The following is a 21,646-nucleotide window of genomic DNA, read 5'->3' on the forward strand; positions in this document are numbered from 1 at the left end:
GGGTAAAGTGCCACAATGGCGCATCTTTGGATGCGCCAATTGTGGGGCGGCTGTGGGCTGTTATTTCTAGGCTAGTGAGGGCCAAAAACCATGGCCATCGCCAGTCTGAGAATACCAGGCCGCAGCTGTCTGCTTCTTCCTTGGCTGGTTAACAAAAATAGGGGGGACCCCACCCTATTTTTTTGGGGAGGGGATCCTCCTATTTTTGCTAGCCATCCAAGATAAGCAAACTGCTGCGGCCTGGTATTATCCCGCTGGTAAGGTTCATGGATATTGGATCCTTACCAGCCTGAAATACCAGGCCGCAGCAGTCTGCTTTTTACTTGGCTGGTTAACAAAAATAGGGGGGACCCCACCCTATTTTTTGGGGGAGGGGATCCCCCTATTTTTGCTAACCATCCAAGATAAGCAGACTGCTGCCCCCTGGTATTATCCGGCTGGTAAGGTTCATGGATATTGGATCCTTACCAGCCTGAAATACCAGTGCCCATAGTCTGCTTTACTCTGGCTGATTAACAAATAAAGGGGGTAAACACAGTATCAACAAAAAAGCGTGTGCACAGCTCTATATAATGGTGCCCAGGTAGGTTCCAGAACCTTAGTGATATGTATAATAAAACCTGGCACTCAACTTTTATAAAGGTGTTTTTTTTATTCCAAGCGGAAGTGCAGTAACAGCAATGCAGTAACAGCAAAACTTTTCGGTCATAAACACATGACCTTCATCAGTTACGTATGGTGATTGGCAGACGCGGTGGACACCGCGTCTGCAGCATTACACCAGGGCTGCGCCCATACCTGAGCATTCTAATCAGTGCCTTCCTTTAAAGGGCATTAAGCATTACAGTTTGTTAAACAGAGCAAACACTTATCTCACCATCAATCACCATACATAACTGATGAAGGTCATGTGTTTATGACCAAAACGTTTTGCTGTTACTGCATTGCTGTTACTGCACTTCCGCTTGGAATAAAAAAAACACCCTTATAAAAGTTGAGTGCCAGGTTTTAACAAATAAAGGGGGACCCCACGCTATTTTTTTTTAATTTTTAATTTTGTAAAAAAAAAGGAAAGGACATTACATATTACTGACCTCTCTTTGCTTTCAGGGACTTCCTGTGTGGCCGGTGTCATACTTGTGAGTGTGATGCGAGATACTCACATGTGTCTCTCGCATCAACACCTGGCACTGCTGCCGGAACCATGTTTTTGTATGCAGCCGCACATGTCGGTCCAAGTGCTGGCGGCAGTGCCGGGTGTTGATGCGAGAGACTCATGCGAGTTTCTCGCATCACACACGCAAGTGTGACACTGGCCTGTCACATACTTCCGGATGTGACACAAAATTCAACATATGTAAATTAGTACACATGCGTAGTAAGCTACATTTCCACAATTAATATGCATGTGACTAATAATTAGATGCAGCTTTATCGCATCTATGTCTCCACGGTCCAGAACCGTAGAACTTTGAATGCAGCAGATACCCGCTCCGTTCAAACCGCTGCCGGCTTTTGTATGCGCGGTGATTCTGCATGTGTTCATTGAACCGTGCGGAATCACCGCATCTGATACACTGAACGGTGTTAGTTATCTTGTGGAGACTGAGCGTCTCCGCAAGATAAATAGACATGTTGCGGTCTATAAAGACAGGTTGCATGTCCGGTTACGCAGTGAAGCCGCGGGCGTCGGTGCACGCATAGTGGAGATGGGATTTTATGAAATCCCTTCCACTTATGCTGTAACATCTGGCAGCTGCGGATTGGATGCTGCGGCTGTACACAGCGTCCAATCACAGGCAAATGCTGAACATGGAAACATGCCCTAATGATAGTCTATGTGAAATTTATGCTGCGGGGACTGAGTGTCTCCGCATCATAAATAGACATGCTGCTGCCTGAAAAGATGTCCCTTTACGTAGGGAAGCCACCTGTGTCTTTGAATGCATAGTGGACATGGGATTTCTTGAAATCTCATCCACTATGCTGTAACATCTGGATGCTGCGGGTTGGACGCTGCAGATGTATGCAGCGTCCAACCAGCAGCGTTTACTGACTGTGTGCACATACCCTATCTGCAAACAGGAAATCAATTTTTTCCTTCCCAGAAGCCAACTTTCAATAAGCTTTGTTTCAAGTGACAAAAAAAGCATGTAATGTAAAAAAAGCATCAAAAACGCAGGTGACCTGCCAGTGACCTCAGATGCAGATTTCTCCTGCGTTAAATCCTGAGCAAATACTGAGCCATTCCTGACAGTGGAAACATACCCTAATAAGGGTACTGTCACACAGTGGCACTTTGGTCACTACGACGGCACGATGCGTGACGTTCCAGCGATATCCATACGATATCGCAGTGTCTGACACGCTACTGCGATCAGGGACCCCGCTGAGAATCGTACGTCGTAGCAGATCGTTTGAAACTTTCTTTCGTCGTCAAGTGTCCCGCTGTGGCGGCATGATTGCATCGTGTGACAAAGGTTGTATACGATGTGCGCACAGTAACCAGCGGCTTCTACATCGCAAATACGTCATGAAATTATCGCTCCAGCGCTGTGTATTGCAACGTGTGACCGCAGTATACGACGCTGGAGCGATAATCAAGCGACGTTGCAACGTCACAGATCGTGCCGTCGTAGCGACCAAAGTGCCACTGTTTGACAGTACCCTTAGGGTATGTGTCCACGTTCAGGATTACATCTGGATTAGCTGCGGATTGAAAGCTGCGTACAGCCGCAGCGTTCAACCCGCAGCGTCCAGATGTTACAGCATAGTGGAGGGGATTTTATGAAACCCTGTCTCCACTATACGTGTGAACATGCATCCGGCAGCACTACGTTTACGGACATGCGGCGCTTCTTTTTAGAATGCAGCATGTCTGTTTACCTTGCGGCAATGCTCCGTCGCCGCAAGGTAACTCAGGGGGCCCTATGAATGGGGTGCGGAGATTCTGGATGTGTGCAATGAACACATCCGGAATCACCGCGCGTACAGGAGGGGGCGGCGCTTTGGGCGGAGCAGGTTTTCCGCTCCGTCCAAAGCACCGTCATTACGGACCGTAAACACGCACCCTAAGTGTTGTGGTGGTGATAGAAGCTGCACTAAGGGACCATAGTGCTATCCCCTGATGATGTCCAGTTTCAAAATGAGAGATAGAGTCTGCAGAGAAGTGACTGCAGTGTCACCCTCCTGATGATGTCCATTGGAAATGTTATGGATTGTAAAGTTAAAAAAACAGATACATGGATTTGATATATTATTTTTCTGTAAATTACAATTCAATTGTAAAAGGACAGTTCAAAATATCAAAATATGCTATTTCAGCTATTACATCTTTATTCAGAACTTACACACAGTGGCCTGATTCACATATCCCATGTCCTGAACACATCCATGGGCATCCTGAAGATAGAATAACATTATCAAGGGCCCAGGCATCTGCACCAGGCCCATAAAGTTTCTGTATCCATCTGAAGCGAGTCCTTGGAGAGCTGCCAGAAAAATCAAAGCTCATTTGCACAATTATATCACAATTTGCAATCAATACTTCATGAGTGCAGAGTCAATAATTTATTTATTTGCAAACCATATTTAATATGCAGGGTGCTGACTCAGTCTCATCCAAAGTGGTGAAATGTTACAAGAGCCAGAACAATACATCTAGTTAAAGACAGCTTGAATCACATACAATCCCCAATTGTATTATTGTAATAGATGGTTTGGCGACTCTTGAAACAGATTTAACGGCAAATCTGTCATGTGGCAATTTTGATACAGAAACACGTGATTAATTCTTACAATAAATACTTCCACGTAACAGATAATTTATGACAGAAGTAAGAAAAATTACCTTTACCCAAATATGTCATTGATTTTCATAAAAAAATCTAAATAAACTTAGTGAGCATTGTAAACAGACCAATATTTTTGTATATATTTTTTAGCATATAATATTTTTCCCTCATATTAAAATTATCCTATGCATAATATGCATGGTTTAAAAATAATAGTACCACTGGTTCTCAGCACAGTAATGAAAGTTTCCAGTGTTGTGTTTAAGAACAGAAGTATGACAACTATATGTAAATATTCATCAACAGCAGACTAGTTGGCATGATAGTTATTACTATATTCTAACTGGAGGAGAAACAAAATCTAAAATATGTATTTTGCACTATATATACAGTTATATGAAAAAGTTTGGGCACCCCTATTAATCTTAAGCTTAATGTTTTATAAAAATTGTTTTTTTTGCAACAGCTATTTCAGTTTCATATATCTAATAACTGTTGGACCCAGTAATGTTTCTGCCTTGAAATGAGGTTTATTGTACTAACAGAAAATGTGCAATCTGCATTCAAACAAAATTTGACAGGTGCATAAGTATGGGCACCATTATCATTTTCTTGTTTTAAATACTCCTACCTACTTTTTACTGACTTACTAAAGCACTTTTTTTGGTTTTGAAACCTCATTGAGCTTTGAGCTTCATAGCCAGGTGTATGCAATCATGAGAAAAGCTACTTAAAGTGGCCACTTGCAAGTTGTTCTCCTGTTTGAATCTCCTCTGAAGAGTGGCATCATGGGCTCCTCAAAACAACTGTCAAATGATCTGAAAACAAAGATTATTCAACATAGTTGTTCAGGGGAAGGATACAAAAAGCTGTCTCAGAGATTTAACCTGTCAATTTCCACTGTGAGGAACATAGTAAGGAAATTGAAGAACACAGGTACAGTTCTTGTTAAGGCCAGAAGTGGCAGGCCAAGAAAAACATCAGAAAGGCAGAGAAGAAGAATGGTGAGATCAGTCAAGGACAATCCTCAGACCACCTCCAGAGAGCTGCAGCATCAACTTGCAGCAGATGGTGTCACTGTGCATCAGTCAACTATACAACGCACTTTGCACAAGGAGAAGCTGTATGGGAGAGTGATGCGAAAGAAGCCGTTTCTGCAAGCACGCCACAAACAAACGGCTGAGGTATGCAAAAGCACATTTGGAGAAGCCAATTTCTTTTTGGAAGAAGGTCCTGTGGACTGATGAAACCAAGATTGAGTTGTTTGGTCATACAAAAAGGAGTTATGCATGGCGGCAAAAAAAGCACAGCATTCCAAGAAAAACACTTGCTACCCACAGTAAAATTTGGTGGAGGTTCCATCATGCTTTTGGGCTGTGTGGCCAATGCCGGCACCGGGAATCTTGTTAAAGTTGAGGGACGCATGGATTCCTCTCAGTATCAGCAGATTCTTGACAATAATGTTCATGAATCAGTGACAAAGTTGAAGTTACGCAGGGGATGGATCTTTCAGCAAGACAATGATCCAAAACACCGCTCCAAATCTACTCAGGCATTCATGCAGAGGAACAATTACACTGTTCTGGAATGGCCATCCCAGTCCCCAGACCTGAATATCATTGAACATCTGTGGGATCATTTGAAGAGGGCTGTCCATGCTCGGCGACCATCAAACTTAACTGAACTGGAATTGTTTTGTAAAGAGGAATGGTCAAAAATACCTTCATCCAGGATCCAGGAACTCATTAAAAGCTACAGGAAGCGACTAGAGGCTGTTATTTTTGCAAAAGGAGGATCTACTAAATATTAATTCAAGAAAAGCACATCCAGCCCATGAATGGCAGCGCTTCCCAGGACTCACATTCAAAGATGATATTTCATATTTTTTTATTTCATAACTTAAAATAGAAGAGATACTCTTCTATTTTAAGTTATGAAATAAAAAAATATGAAATATCATCTTTGAATGTGAGTCCTGGGAAGCACTGCCATTCATGGGCTGGATGTGCTTTTCTTGAATTACTCATCCTGTGTGAGCCTTACTCTGGCTCTTTCACTTGGATCCACCCGAGGCAAGCTGCAAGCCCTGTATATTGAAAAGTATCTCAGAGGGAATTCTGAGGATACATAATCTAAAGCCATTTCAGTCTTTTATCAGGTGAGTGCATAAAATTGTGCACCCTTTAAAGACTATAATATTGTGTTTACGCACTTAGGGCGCCGCGATTTGTCTGTTCTTCGTTCCCAAACAGGGTTTTTTTGTATACTAAATATTAATGTCACTTTTCTGGTGAGGTGCCCATACTTATGCACCTGTCAAATTTTGTTTGAATGCAGATTGCACATTTTCTGTTAGTACAATAAACCTAATTTCAAGGCAGAAACATTACTGTGTCCAACAGTTATTAGATATATGAAACTGAAATAGCTGTTGCAAAAAAAAACAATTTTTATAAAACATTAAGCTTAAGATTAATAGGGGTGCCCAAACTTTTTCATATAACTGTATATTACATTGCTTTAGTTAGCTGAACAGCATAAAAAATAAGTAAGTTTGCAATTCACTTGCTTTCTCTATTCCTTCTCCTGTAATCTGAGCTTTTACCATACAAGGTATACAGCTAGTTTCCATGAAGCTCAGCCACCTGAGCCTGGCCAGTGTGCTCAGTAGTTACAGTCCAGGAGAGGGGTTAACTCCTCACATCCCAGTCAGCTCTTTGATTTCTACACCACAGCAATATCCTTGCCCTCAGCTTCTGACCATGGTGCTCTTATCAGTTCTGTAAAATCACAAGCTCCCCCTTACCTCAGCATCAGTATTTGCCTGCGCAGTTCTCCTAATCACAGCTCTCACTTTACTGAGCAGTGTGCTTGTTTGAATGCCCTGTTATTACTGTATACAGATAGAGTGATAAGTGTAGACTCAGAACAAACATTGACAGACTTTTAATGTGTAGTAGCAGGATGAATATCTTGGATCAGAAATGTCACTCAAGACGGAGTGCTCACACCCAAGGCAACCAAGAAGTAAGGAGACTGCAAAGCTCTGATCTACTCTAGAGGCAACTTGAGAATAGCCCTTTAAGCATAGAGGTTTGAATTTTTAAAGGATACTAGACAGTGCTGTTAATTCCTCATATACAGTACCTTAACAAGGTCTTTCTCTTTAAAGCTCAGCTATTTTGCCACATATCTATGCTTCTAAATAACTTACTAACAAAAAGTCATTACAATTGTCTGCCATGTTACACATAGCATAGCTGGAGCCTGGTGTTAAGGCCCCGTCTCACATAGCGAGATCGCTAGCGAGATCGCTGCTGAGTCACAAGTTTTGTGACGCAACAGCGACCTCAGTAGCGATCTCGCTATGTGTGACACGTACCAGCGATCAGGCCCCTGCTGCGAGATCGCTGGTCGTGTCAGAATGGCCTGGACCTTTTTTTGGTCGTTGAGGTCCCGCTGACATCGCTGAATCGGTGTGTGTGACACCGATCCAGCGATGTCTTCACTGGTAACCAGGGTAAACATCGGGTTACTAAGCGCAGGGCCGCGCTTAGTAACCCGATGTTTACCCTGGTTACCAGCGTAAATGTAAAAAAAAACAAACAGTACATACTCACCATCTGTTGCCCGTCAGGTCCCTTGCCGTCTGCTTCCTGCTCTGACTGCCGCCGTAAAGTGAGAGCACAGCAGTGACGTCACCGCTGCGCTCTGCTCTCAGTGTACGGCGGCACACAGTCAGAGCGGGAAGCAGACGGCAAGGGACCTGACAGGCAACAGATGGTGAGTATGTACGGTTTGTTTTTTTTGGTAACCAGGGTAAACATCGGGTTACTAAGCGCGGCCCTGCGCTTAGTAACCCGATGTTTACCCTGGTTACCCGGGTGCTGCAAGGGGACTTCGGCATCGTTGAAGACAGTTTCAACGATGCCGAAGTCGTTCCCCTGATCGTTGGTCGCTGGAGAGAGCTGTCTGTGTGACAGCTCCCCAGCGACCACACAGCGACAAAACAGCGACGCTGCAGCGATCAGCATCGTTGTCTGTATCGCTGCAGCGTCGCTGTGTGAGACGGGGCCTTTAGTCACTATTTAGATAAGCCTGCTAGCTCACATTCCACTTGTCACTTCTCCCCCTCTCCTATCCCTACTACTACGATATTCAGCCCCCTCCATCTCACACATCAGAGAAAGGGACTTTGCAAGCTAATAATTTCCCTCTAGACTTATCTATTTGATGCCAGCATGGAGAAAGTGAATGGCTATAATAATTCAAGTCTCTTCCTATCTGTCCCATTTATGTTTTACCTTTTTGTTATATCAAAATTTAATACACAAAATAAAACACATTTATTTTAAACAATTAATAAAATAAAACCCTACTCTGCTTCCACACTATATTCTACGTTATTTGGAACCCTAATATAAAAAAATGTACCTAAATAATGAGAAACTAATTAATCCCAGTTTCTGGGTTCCCAGCATTTTGTCCATTGAACCAAACTCAGCCTTATTTTAAAACGAAGTATGCAGACAGCAATAGAATGAAGCAACGAGACAGTAAAGAGCACGCAACTGTTAGTACTAGATTTTCTAAAATTAAATTCACCTATTGGGGTAATACAAGACTGATGACTAGAGAAACCCTTCAGTACGTCTTACAAATACTACTGAGATATACAAATAATCACTTATGTATATTGTGGTGTTCATATCTTCCAATGCAAATTTTTTTAAAACCTTTAAACTTACATTGTAGAAGGTGGAAGGTAGACAGTAACTCGTTTCCAAGTTTGGAATCTTTCAGAAGAGTACATAGAGCTTTCAGTATAATGCAGGCAGCCAATGCTGGGGGGCACACACTCCTCAGTAACCTGGTGCCAATCCCTTCCGTTATTTAGTGAGTATTGCAACTGAATTGTGTGGGCATCACTAGATGGCTTATTACACCCCATGCTCAACTCAAACTGTAAAGAACTAGATGGCATCACATGAAAATCCCATGTTTCAGCATATCGAGGTTTTCCTGTAATACAACATAAAGAATCGTTTGGTTACAAATTATACAAATGTAATTTTTAACAAGCAAAGAAGGATATATTTTAATATCCTTTACCTAAAAGTGTCAAATCTTAATAAATCATATTCTGAACTTACCGAATAACTCCAGAAGTGTAACTGCAGTGCACGCATTTGACTGTTTGTAAAGCAAAATTGGCCTCTGCCATAATACAATACAATGACATTGTAATCACATTCCATCATAATAACATTTTTTTTTTATTCTTTAGTTTCAAACAATGTTTTATTAATACTTTTTAATGCAGAAATAACCAACCTATAAACATTCCCCATGCAGGGGGTTTGTAAAAATTGTATACATTTGTAAGTAATAAGAAGGGGGATGGGGTACAAAAAATAAAAAAAAATCATCATCAATATATTCCAAAGTGTCTGTTTTTATCATGACTGTTGTTTTGGTTTGAAGTAACAGATAACATGAGCGAAATATTCCATTAACAGAAAGTTATTTAGCACAATTTGATGTTTCGTTAGTCACTAGACAGAGCATAGTTGTTATCAAAAAGGTGGTTAAGGTGATAAATCTAGGGCTTGACTCAAATGCGAATCATATTGGATATCTATCCAAGGTGTCCAAATGTCATGGAAAGTTTCTAGATCATCTGATCTAGTTGCTTCAATTCATTCGTATAACATTATTATACTTATTTTTTCTTTGACCACTGATAAAGACAAAGGTGGAGTTTTTCATTTTGAAACTATGTGAATTCTAGACGACATAATGATGTAGTTAAGGAGGCAAAAGGTAATATTGGAAATCCCAGGAGGTTTATCCCCAAAGAGCAAGGGCAGACATATAATTGGAGCAACCTGTGCGGCCTCACAGGGGCCAAAGAAGTAAGGGCGCCCATTTATACCTCCAAAACAGGTGCAATTTTTCATTTTTAAAAGCTCTTGGGCTGCAAAAGGCCCATATATTGTTCTTAAGAAAGGGTGCATTTCTGTCTGTGCCAAATAGCATGACATTGGAGCTGAGTTGAATAAACCTTCCAAAAAGATTATTCAATAAAGATATATCTTGCAAAAATGTTTGTACTTGTGTACAGGACCACCATATGTGTTCCGTATCACCAGGAGAATCACACCCTCTAAAACATCTGATCTGTTGTAGTAGGATATATTTTGTGTAATCTTGTTGGAACAAAGTATGTCCTGTGAAAAACTTTGAGGGATGCTTCTGTCAGTGAAATTTGGTTGCTACCTTCTAACCAATGTGTCACAATAATGGTGCCATCTTTCAAGAGACATTGTAAAATCTAGATCTTTTTTCCCAGTGGTTCATGAACTTTGTTTTTTATTTTCTAGAGAATTAAAAATTGAATATACAGTGTGTCCATAAAGTTATGGTGCACTTTTGACTAGTCACTGGAAAGCAACAAAAAACGATAGAAATGTGAAATCTGCTCCAAATAAAAGAAAAACTCTCCCAGTTTCATACCTTATCATGCATCAGGCCACATCACACGTTCATTTTAGGGGTGTTACGTTTGTACTCAACATAGGCATGAGGATGTTCAGCAGCCCATATTCGGACGTTATGGTGATGAACATGTCCACAGATATGGAAGGTCGCTTCGTCGCTAAACAATCTTCTGCAAAAATCTTGCATCATTGTCGATCTCATGAAACATATCTGTAGCAAACGCGCATTGTTTGGGTCTATCCGCCAGTTTGATAGCGTGCAACAGCTGCAATTTGTACCCCGTAAAACAGAGATGTTTCTGTAACACCTTATCATTATTATTATTTATTTATATAGCACCATTAATTCCATGGTGCTGTACATGAGAAAGGGGTTACATACAGGGTTATAAATATTGTTTACAGTAAACACGTTTACAGTGACAGACTGGTACAGAGGGGAGAGAGGACCCTGTTCTTGCGGACTTACATTCTATGAACTGAAGCCTTGCTTAGGTGTAATTGTCGAGCACACACACACGCAGATTTTTTAGGGCTCCTTAGGTAGCTATCCCGTATAGCCTCTACAGACTTATCACTGACTGATGGCCTATCAGAACGGGGTTTCTCCATCAAACAGCCAGTTTCCTTCAACTGCTTATCTCACTGAGTAATGTTGTTCCTATGTGGTGGCGCTTCGTTATAAACGTGCTGATATTCATGCAGCACTTTGGTCATGGATTCGAATTTAGCGAGCCACAGAACACATTGAACTTTCCTCTGTACTGTCCACATCTCGACTGGCATGGAAGACCACACTACTGGCATAAGCTTGTGGTTGCATGATGTCACAGACCTGGCAGTGTATTAATCAGAGTTCAATTTATCAGGGGTTAATCTGACTGGGGGCTCAGCAACAGCTTAAATGAGTATGTGTTGTTTGATTGGTTCTTGTTATCTCTCCATGAACAGGTCTGTTATGGTTGAGCCAGAGAAAGCGCACCAAAATGGAAGTGCACCATGACTTTATGGACATACTGTAATAGTGATATTATACCTTATCCAAATGCGTAATTGATGCATTTTTGTTCAAAATATGTGGGCATAAACCAAGCTGGGAAAGTAAAGACTGCCCTCTGAGCAAAACAGCAAAACAAAGAAACAAAAAAAAGTTATTTTCCTAGTGGGGATCAGCCCGCTCACTGGCAGCAATATTCACGGTTCAGATTGAGCATGCACCTTCTAGTAGTGTTCTCTCTCCAGGCTTCCACTGAACAATGAAAGCTCTGGCAGCCAGCCATTTAAGCCCAGACCATATGACATCCTCCATGTGATTGATCACATGATCTTGACATCATACAAGTCCTGTCAGGATGCAGATGGAGATACGGTGAAGATACGGTGGACTCCCTCCCACCCACTCTATGGAGGTCCACTAAAACCAGCCCATAACATAACTCTCATTTAATCCTCTCAATATACAATAAACTAATCTGGTTTCATATCACTGACGCCATCATGCGCAGTGACACATATCTCCCCTCCATCCTTCACCAGTGACTTTATCACAGTAGATAGGTCCTAACCAGATAGAGAGGGAAGAGACTATCTAGTGAGGTCGTCATAGAGTCTTTGTATAAGTGGTGTGTAGTTCAATTTGAATAGAGTGGATCTATTAATGGTAAGATTGATTAGGTAGGTGAGATAGTGGTCTTTTCTAGTGAATCTAATTGGGAGATAAAATGAGTCTGTTCAGAAATGGGAATGTTTATAAATAATGCATCTGATTTGTCTATGTTAATTTTGAGTCTCAAAATTTTCTTAAATGTATGGAGGAATGAAAAGAGGTTGGCTAGGGATATTAAAGGTTGTAAAATTTGACAACAGGAGGTTGTCCGCCAACAAGCTAACTTTAAAGCTTTCTTTCAATATATCAAAGCCCTTGATATTGGGATGCTGCCTGATAGTTTCAGCTAGGTGTTCCATGGCTAGTACAAAAAAAGCTGGTGATTGTGGGCTCCCAATCTTATGGGAGATGGTTTAACTGTTGGTATTTTCAAGTAAACGTCAGATTTATCATAAAGAAGTTGCAGAGATGTAATAAGATCAGGGGAGAAACCATATACAGATAGTATTTGAATGAGGTATGGCCATGGGATGGAATCAAATGCTTTTTCTATATCTAGAGCCAGTATTAATAAAGGTTTTTTAATAGTGTTTGATAAAGTTGATAAAGTAGATAATATTTAGGTTCCTTCTAATGTTGTCTGGGACCTGTCTGGTAGGTATAAATCAAACTTGCACCTGGTGAGTTATCATTGGTAGTTTGTTGATTTGTTGAGCTATTACAGATGTAAATATCTTGAGGTCCAGATTAAGGAGTGAGATGAGTCTATAATTTTTTGTTAATAGCGGGTCATGTTTAGATTTATGGATTACAGTTACATGTGCTATGAACAATTCTGATGGCTTTTTTCATAGCCTGTAATAGTGAGTTGCAGAAGGTTTTAATGTGAGGGAGGAGGACCTCAAGATATTTTTTGTAATAAACAGCTGTAAATCCATCCGGTCCTTGCATTTTTCCTCTCTTAAGGTGTTTAATTACTGAATAAATATATTTTTCAGTAATACCAGACTGCAGCTGTTGGGCTGTTACATTAGTGATTTTAGGAATATGTAGATTGTGCAGGAATGAGTGCATAAGGTGTGAAGGGGCGGAGTTGTGGCCCAGTATAGAGTGGCTCATAATATGTATGAAAGGCAGAGCACAATTTATCTGGATGGGAGGTAGTATTACCGCTTTAATCTTTAATTGAGAAAACTTTATTAAATGTTTTCTTTGCCTGAGTTTTCACACAAATGCCCTGTTAAGTTTATTAGCCTGTTTATAGAAAGAGCCTTGTGTCCATTTTAATGATTTCTCAGTTCTAGTGGGTAAAATGGTATAGAACAGCTGACAACCCCAACCCTATTACCCCACTTGCCAACACACCAGGGCAAGTGGGAAGAGCGAGATTAAGCACCAGACTTGGCACATCTTATGGATGCACAATTTTTGGGGTGGTTAAGGGCTGATGTTGGTAGCCTGGGAAGGGGGCCAATATCCAGAGCCCCTTCCCTGGCTATTAATATCAGCTCACAGCTGTCTGTTTGGCCTTTGCTGGTTAGAATTTATAGGGGGACCCTATGTCATTTTTTTCAGGGCTCCCCCATAAACTAACCAGTAAAGGCTAAGCAAATGTCACGGGTGTGTGAGGTGTGACAGACAGTCATCCTGGATGCGGCTGTAGAAGGTCTTTGCGATTAGCTCAAATACCTTCTTGATTTTTGCATTTATATTGTGGAGCGATATCCCTCTCCCTTTAGGACCCGACGATTACCTCCACCTTCTGCTGCTAATTAGACACCTTTGCTGAAGGTTTATATTCATTCCGTGGTTGCAGCAGGTTGCTGGTGTTAGCTCTTACTTGTCTATGTCTAGTTGGATGTACCAATAGTCAATTAGTTCCCTCTCAGAGGACTCTTGAAGGATTGCTGGCATGACATCTCGGTTGTCTTCTCAAGCTAAGTGTCCGCTTGTTTGTCTACCCTCTGTGTTTAGTTGTAGTGGGGACTGACTAGTGCAACCACATCCCCTCCCTAGCCAGCGCCTATTGCTAGGGTCAGGCAGGGATTAGGTTCCTGCTTGGTGATAGGTGCAGAACCTTTATAGGGATGGTTAGGTCAGTCAGGGTCATTTTAGATCGGCCTAGAGATCTCCACTCCCCACTTCTCTAGTGCTTGAATACCCCCCTCCATTTCCCCTTTGTTGTGCACTTTTCTGTCCCCAGCATGACAGCAAACAGCTGTGAGCTGTTATTAATAGCCTGGGAACCTTTTGAGATATTGTCCCCTTTCCCAAATTAGTAACATCATCCCCCAGCGTTGGGCTTTTCCTCTGCTGGTTATCAAAATTACGCGGGAGCCCATGCCAATTTTTTATTTAATTCTTAATTTTACACATGATGTACACAGCGGGTGCTGAATACAACTCCCATTATTGTCGCCTGGTCGTGCTGTGCTCAGAGAGAGCAGGCAGCACTGATCAGAGATGTCTTCAGCACCCTGCATTTGGCAACAGCGCGAACTGTACCACTTCTTCCCAGGCTGGCGCTATTATCCGTGTATCATCAGTGTGCGTGTGTGCGGGACATTTTGCGGCCCATGCTATTGATAAAAAAAGCACATGTCTGCGTGTTTTTCACATGGACGCACGGTCTGTGTGAAAAATCTGACATATGGGCACCACAATAAAATTGGTGTGCATGTGTCTGTATTTGTGGTCCATAAAATATGGACCACACTCGGGCATGAAAAAGGGACATGTGAAGGAGGCCTAGATACTTTATGTCTGTCCTCCTCTGTGCTGACCTATCAATAGTGGCATTCAGAGTCAAATTGAAGTCACCACACCAAATCAGATGTTGAAAGGAGTAATTTGCTATTTAATTAGTACAGTCCTAAAAGTGGATAATGGAGAGGCAGCTGGCGAGTAACTATTGATTATTCAGACATCTTGCCTCTGCAAAGAGCCTTGTAGCATAACAAAACAACCTTCTGGGTTGTGAGAAGGAATTAGCTGGTTGAGAGGGGAAAGTGTTTTTGAGAAATATAGCTACTCCTCTGGTGTTTTGTTAGAGGCTATGTAAAATCTAGAATATGTAGAATTAAAATACTTAGGGCATGATGAGGTTGATAAATGCGTTTCCTGTAGGTATAAAATATCTTGCTAATTTATGAAAGTTTTTTTGCACTTTATAGGGGAATTAAACCCACTTAAATTATGAGCTAAAACCGTACACATGATGTTGCAGGGTAATACGCTTAAGATATTTCCTTCTACAAATAATTTCTTATTTTGTGCTATCTTGTCTGATACTTCAGCAGGTTTATAGATTAAATATTGTTCAATATATGATGGTACACACAATTGAGTAAAAAAATAAAGGGAGAAAAACAGAAAAAGTAATAACAATAAAAAAAAAATTGGTGTAAGAAAATGGGTATGTAACCCTTGAATGTTTGCAACAAGGAGTCCTATATTAAAGGGGGAGATCCCAATCACTGCCAAAGTTGTGCAACATGTGGTTAACCTGGACAGACACATAACAGCTATGTAAGTATACCTGCTTAACCAAGTGGGGGAGGATTAAAATAAAGCACCTTTTGTAAGTTTAACTGTTTAACTACTGTTAGTTGTATATTGCAATAAATGCATTTAACAAGGAAATACTGATTGAACTATGTTCTTATTGTACTGATAACAGTGTGTTTACTACTTCATACAGTTCTAGACAGTGTACTTCTGATAGTAAGTAACTGCATCTTAACAACTCACTGTTTCTTAGTTAGTACCCATGAAACCTAGTGCGATTGTTATGACACGTGACCCTGGCACCCAATCAGAGCTGGCATCACTGTCCCCAGTCTTTGGACAAATTGAACATGAAGAGGAAGCCTGGGCTACAACTTGTCTCTGACTTCCTCTTCATTTTCAATTTGACAGAAGAGGGAGACAGTAACGCCAGCACTGATTGGGCATCGGGGGTCACGTGTCATAACAACCGCATGAAACCACGGGGAGAGCGAGTGCCCACACCGCGGGATAAGCGCTGGCATGGGAGGTGAGTATAAGCTGCTTTATTTTATCGGGGCCAAGCGTGGGGTATAAAAAGGAGTTGTCCAAGTAGTGGACAACTTCTTTAAGTGTCTCAGTTAAACAGGAGATAATACAGTCTTGTTTTGGAAAACTTTGAAGTAGTTAATTGCCAGAGACACTTTGAATTCCTTCCTAAAGGTTTGATGGGCGACTTCTCCCTCTACTTGCTTGTCTCCATTCTGTCACCAAGCGTGAGGTATGGGGGGTAACGGTTGGTTTTCTGCTGGTGGTATTTCCGCTCTCTTCAACGCTGTTTTTCCTTCTTCCAGAGACCTCAAAGTGAAGGTATTGTTGTTATGGAGAAAGAACAAGGTAAAGGGATTCCGTGATGAGCCACAGAGATCGCTGTTTGAATAAAGTGTTGGGAGAAATGTCAGAATAAAAATGGACTTTGCCTGGTAGGTTCGGTAGTGTGGGGCTTTTTCATGCTGTCAATAAGATCAGATCTTTTGAACCTTCATAGTACAGTTTCAATGCCACATCCCTCGGATTGTTGTCTGAGCATGGTCATCCTATTGTGCTATGGATCCTCATTATACGCAATTGTGAGGGTGTCTACCTGAGGTAGGAGAGCTGTGAAATGGATATGGCTGTATCGATGAGAGAGGTGATGGTCTCTGGGAGTCATTTTATGCGTATGTTGCTTCTACTTAACCTGTTTTCAATATCCTCAAATTTAAGTTCCAAGTAATCAAGACACTTAGAATGTTTGTTCGTCTGGTCCTCCTTCAGCGCATCGTCCATCTTTTTTGCCAAATCAGATGTATGTTGTGCTATGTCCTTAGTCTGCTGAACCGCCGCACTACAAGCTCTATCCTCTCCTAGTGTATCCTCACCCATCCCCTGTAGACTGTGAGCCCTCGCGGGCAGGGTCTTCTCTCCTTCTGTACTTGTGTGTGCGTTGCTTTGCTCATGTTTATTGTACTTGTCTATATTTGCTCCTCTCACATGTAAAGCACCATCGAATAAATGGTGCTATGAAAATGTATAATAATAATAATGTCCTGCAATTGTGTGGTGAAAGTCTCTAGATCAGATGTTAGCTCTGATTTAAACGTTTCTTGCATGCTTTTCAGAAGAGCTGATGTTGCTATCACTAAGTCTGGTGGGACTTGCAGTGGAGTGGACTTATCAGTGCTATCTTCCAACGGTACATGAGATGAAGAGGAGGCTATGGCGGCCATTATAGGCGTCCTACCTGATTGTTGAACCATGAGGAGATCAATGGTAGTCCCCCGTTTTGGCATGATAGTTCTCAAGGTATCCCCTACAGGTTAGTTGCTTATGGAGTAGCGATGTTGGTGCTGTAAATTGATGTATTCAGCTGTCCAGGACATGGATCTCAGTCAGACATGTCTGCTCCCACTGAGTGCCGCGCATGGGCCCCTTTTTTTATATTGAAGATCAATAGCATATATTTATTAGTTAGGCTTTGTTAACATCTGCTTCCCTAATTTTATTGCTTTTCCCACATCAAAATAAATAAAATTGTTGGTTCTGTTGCATAGGGGATAACATCACAGGATCTTTACAAGGGCTCTGAGCCTCCATTGGACATATGTAAATGTTTAAGGTAGGTCACATTACTCCCTGTGTTGCCATTATTGTCTGTGTATGCAGAACATTACAGTGTGGATTGCATATAACTACCGTATGTCAAGAACATATTATAAGGCATAAATATCTAAAATTATGCTAAATTTAATACATACCTATATTCTCTGTAAACACAAGGGCAGTATCCATAGAGAGACAGTCAATGTCTACTTGGCCTCCTTGGATTCTGTACCAGTTTGCTTGGAGGTTAACAGAACCATCAAATCTATCTTGAAATCCTGCCCGAGAACTGTCATTCATTCCAATGAGGACATCATCTAGTGCCCACTGACCAGACTGTGTTCCTGGAAAGGACAAATTGTTCAAAACCAAGATGTATACTAAAAAGTGAGTAATCATTGCATATTAGAAAAAAAAAATTAGACTTACTGTATACTACAGCAACTATAATATCTGTAGACAAATGTATCAGCAACATGTTTGTATTGTATAAAAATGTAAATAAGGTAAAAGTGGTCATTATAATTTCCATTATTCTAGAATATCTTATTTTCAGACGTAAGGCTATAAAGATAATTAATGCTGCGACTGGAACCTTAGTTTATCCTGGATATTTATTAGTTAAAGAGGATTAAGTATCTTATATAAACATGACTTAGTACAGCACATGCACAACTCTAAAGTGCTAATAAATGTAGTGTTTATGTGCACTGATTTTTGGAGCTCAAAGCTTCTTAAGCACACAATTTACAAACATATACTGGCCAATTATTGTATGAAATCATTCTGTAGATCTATGACTATATTCCATTTTTGTTAGCAAACATCAGTAAACAAATACCAGCCCTGCAACTGCAGCCATATAGATCTTATAGATAACATTTTAAAACACAGAAGTTTATGTCTATATAAAAAATAAATAAAGGGATTGTCCATTATGCTGTTAAAATGAACACAAACAGCCCAGCACATAACAAACAACATATGCTCATTCAAAAGTCCCCTGACGCTTCTCTGATACAGCTGCCCAGGTAATTCAACAGTCACTACTGGCTGCATAAGTTACCTGCCTTGACTCTAATAGGACAATTATTATTGTTAATGATCATTCTATTGTATGATATTAACAATTTTACATTGTACAGCCATGGCCGAAAGTGTTGGCATCCTTGCAATTATTACAGATAATTAAGTATTTCTCCCAGAAAATTATTGCAATTACACGTTTTGTTATTTTTCCTTTGTGTGTATTGGAACAACATAAAAAAAGAGAAAAAAAGGAAAATTGGATATAATTTTATACAAAACCCCAAAAATGGTCTGGACAAAATTGTTGGAACCTTTCTAAAAGTTTGGGCAAACAACTTTGTTTCAAGCATGTGATACTTGTTTCAACTCACCCGTGGCAAGTAATAGGTGTGGGTAATATAAAAATTAGACCTGAAACCAGATAAAAAAGGGAGAAGTTGACTCAGTCTTTGCATTGGGCATCTGTGAGTGCCACACTTAGAATGGAGAACAGAAAGAGGAAAAGAAAACTGTCTGAGTACTTGAGAAACAAAATTGTTGAACAATATAAACAATATTAAGGCTACAAGTGCAGAGATATTAATGTACCTTTGTCCACAGTGCGCAACATAATCAAGAAGATTACAACACATGGCACATGGTAGCTAATCTGTCTTGACATGAAGGGCAGGGAAAAATTTCTGAGAAATGTTGCAAAGCAGGATAGCCAGGATGGTGGATATGCAGCCTTAATCAAGTTCCAAAGAAATTCAAGCTGTCCTGCATGCTCAGGGTGCATCAGTGTCATAATGAACTATCCATTGAAATTTGAATGAAATGAAACGCTATGGCACGAGAACCAGGAGGACAACACTGATGACACAGAAGCAGATAAAAGCTTGACTGAAGTTTTACAAAATGTACATGTAAGCAAAATCCTTCTGGGAAAAAAATTTGTGGACAGATGAGACCACGATAGAGCTTTTTAGTAAAGCACATCATTCTACTATTTACCAAAAACATTATGAGGTCAATAAAGAAAAGAACACAGTACCTACAGTCAAATATGGTGGAGGTTCAAAGATGTTTTGGGGTTGTTTTGTTGCCTATGGCACTGAGTGCCTTGACTGAGTACAAGGCATCATAAAATCTGAATATTACAAAAGGATTTTGAGTCGCAATTTAGTTCCCAGTGTCAAAAAGCTGGGTTTGCGTCATAAGTCATTGGAATCTTCCAGCAGGACAATAACCCAAAATATACTTCAAGAAGCATCCAGAAATGGATGAAAACAAAGCGCTGGAAAGTTCTGAAGGGCCAGCAATGAGGCTGGATCTAAATCCCATTGAACACCTGTGGAGAGATCTTAAAATTGCTGTTGGTAGGTATCCTTCAAATATGAGAGACCTGGAGCAGTTTGCAAAAAATGAGAGGTTAAAAATTCCAGTTGAGAGGTGTAAGAAGCTTGTTCATGTTTAGGAAGCAATTGATTGCAGTTATTTATTCCAAAGTATGTGCAAATATTAAGTTGAGGGTGTCAACAATTTTGTCCAGTCCATTTTGGGGGTTTTGGGTGAAATTATGTTTAATTTACTTTTTTCTCTGTTTTTGTGTGCTATTCCAATAGACACAAAGGAAATAAATGTGCATAACAAAACATGTGTAATTTCAATAATTTTCTGGGAGAAATACTTCATTTTTTGGAACATTTTAAAGTGTGCCATCACTTTCTGTCATGACTATATTGCATGATGTGATTAAAGCAAAAAATGTATACCATAATCTGTCAACAAATATGTATTATATTACAGTGGTCACACACATAGGTTTCATGTTATTCTTATTTATAATGACCAAATTAACAGAAAAAACACAAAAAAGTAATAACTGATAGTAATGAGAAACCACAAACCCATAAAACATAGCTGTCATCCTATAGGAAGAAAGCAGGCATTTAAAACTGACTTTGCTTTAAGCACTATGTAGTAGCTGAGTCATTGGAATTTACTTGTCACTATAAAGCAAAAATTGCGCCAAAATACTGGTGTACTCAAAAATACACCAAGGTGGACTGGAGTGAAATTGCAACAAATTTTGTGACTTTTTGAAAAGTTGTAATTTATGCATCAGGGGAAAACATCTGGAATTGCTAGACTCCACTCACAAAGAGGAAAACAAAAAGAAAAAAAAAAACAGGAGAGCACATATAAAATAAACATAAAAAAGGTGCAAAGAGAATAATGAATTGGATACTGAATTGGGGCCATTGTTTTAATAGTAAGATCAAAAGCAAAATATGAATTTTTGTAAACTATACTAAAAACTTTAATAACAAATAAATTACCGGTATGTGCTTTATTTTAAAGTAGGCATCATATGCATATAGCAAGTGCAATTTGCAAATTTTACTGTTTGTGGTCTTATAAACTAATGTAATTTGGCTGCATTATAATTATTCTTATGGAAGTTCTTTTTATTAAACTTACCATGCTGGGGTTGCCACCATCGAAAAGCAGTGGAAGATGTCTTGGCATCACGAGGTAACTCTATAGAAATTATTTGTGGATCCAGATAGGAAAGGAAATCTAGTTCTCGCAACAAATTCCAACTGATGCCATTGTCATTGGTGTACTGGACAATAATACCTGAATTAATTTGACATAAATATGAAATTAAATACACATAAAGTATACAATTTCTGTAAATACAAAAACAAGGTTTACTATGAGCTTTAGAGTGAACCTGTCCGCTGATTCACGCTGACCAAATGCTCTGGCATTTCAGACAAAATATAGCTTTAAAGAGTCTGGCACTGCCTCCTGGCCGGCATTTCCCAGTGCTGCTCCAGTTGATTGACAGGTCTCTTGTTAAATACACATGGGAAAGACTTGACTATCAACTAGACTCTAGAGCAATGTGGGTAAATCCTGTCATCAAACTAGTCTCTGCCTATGGTTCCTGGGCAGCTTTTTAAACTACCGTATATGTCTCTGAAATTCATTCATGTACCCAGGCTCTTATTCATGTCATGTCGACCATGGTTTGAGCAGCATGAATCGAGTGACAGTTTCCCTTTAACAGTCTTGGAAATTACTATGTATTAGTTTATCCA

General features: G+C 40.2%; 1 protein-coding gene across 4 annotated transcripts in view; it reads right to left on the reverse strand.

Annotated features, from left to right (window-relative positions):
* Positions 1 to 21,646, reverse strand: part of RELN (reelin) — a 1,394,857-nt gene that overhangs the window by 126,595 nt on the left and 1,246,616 nt on the right. For all 4 annotated transcript variants that reach the window (XM_077264737.1, XM_077264736.1, XM_077264735.1 and 1 more), the window contains exons 32-35: positions 21,021 to 21,179; positions 17,684 to 17,872; positions 8,543 to 8,816; positions 3,351 to 3,491 (exon numbers count right to left, since the gene is read on the reverse strand). In XM_077264737.1, coding sequence (XP_077120852.1) covers positions 3,351 to 3,491; positions 8,543 to 8,816; positions 17,684 to 17,872; positions 21,021 to 21,179 — 763 coding nt within the window. The remainder of the gene's footprint in view (positions 1 to 3,350; positions 3,492 to 8,542; positions 8,817 to 17,683; positions 17,873 to 21,020; positions 21,180 to 21,646) is intronic.

This window comes from Ranitomeya variabilis, chromosome 5 (genome assembly GCF_051348905.1).
Source record: "Ranitomeya variabilis isolate aRanVar5 chromosome 5, aRanVar5.hap1, whole genome shotgun sequence".
NCBI classification, from domain to species: Eukaryota; Metazoa; Chordata; class Amphibia; order Anura; family Dendrobatidae; genus Ranitomeya; species Ranitomeya variabilis.